At 65.2% G+C, this 333-nt stretch overlaps 1 protein-coding gene across 1 annotated transcript in view; it reads right to left on the minus strand.

Moving 5' to 3' along the window:
- The window catches only part of LAMB3 (laminin subunit beta 3), a 24,252-nt gene that overhangs the window by 7,832 nt on the left and 16,087 nt on the right, over positions 1-333 (minus strand). The window contains exon 14 of the mRNA XM_031063955.1: positions 288-328. Within this exon, the coding sequence (XP_030919815.1) occupies positions 288-328 (41 nt within the window). The remainder of the gene's footprint in view (positions 1-287; positions 329-333) is intronic.

The following is a 333-nucleotide window of genomic DNA, read 5'->3' on the forward strand; positions in this document are numbered from 1 at the left end:
CACAGGGGAGCGGGACAGGCACATGTGGAAGGAGGACAGACAGACGTGGATGGAGGGGACAGGCACATGGGAGCGGGACAGGCACACGTGGATGGAGGACAGGCACACATGGGAGCGGGACAGGCACACGTGGAAGTGCTGCTCTGTTGCTTCCCTGCTCCCCTGGTGAGCAGAGCCAGGCACGGCAGGGACAGAATCGAAGCAGAACCATGCAAGCAGCTCCAGAGAAAGCCCAGCAGCTCCCTGTGGATCAGAGCTGCGCCCCACGGGCAGCTCCCATCCCTCACCTGATGGCAGCGAGCGCGCTGCCCGCCTGGGCCAGGCCCTGCTGTG

Source organism: Geospiza fortis, unplaced genomic scaffold (genome assembly GCF_000277835.1).
Source record: "Geospiza fortis unplaced genomic scaffold, GeoFor_1.0 scaffold422, whole genome shotgun sequence".
Lineage (NCBI taxonomy): Eukaryota > Metazoa > Chordata > Aves > Passeriformes > Thraupidae > Geospiza > Geospiza fortis.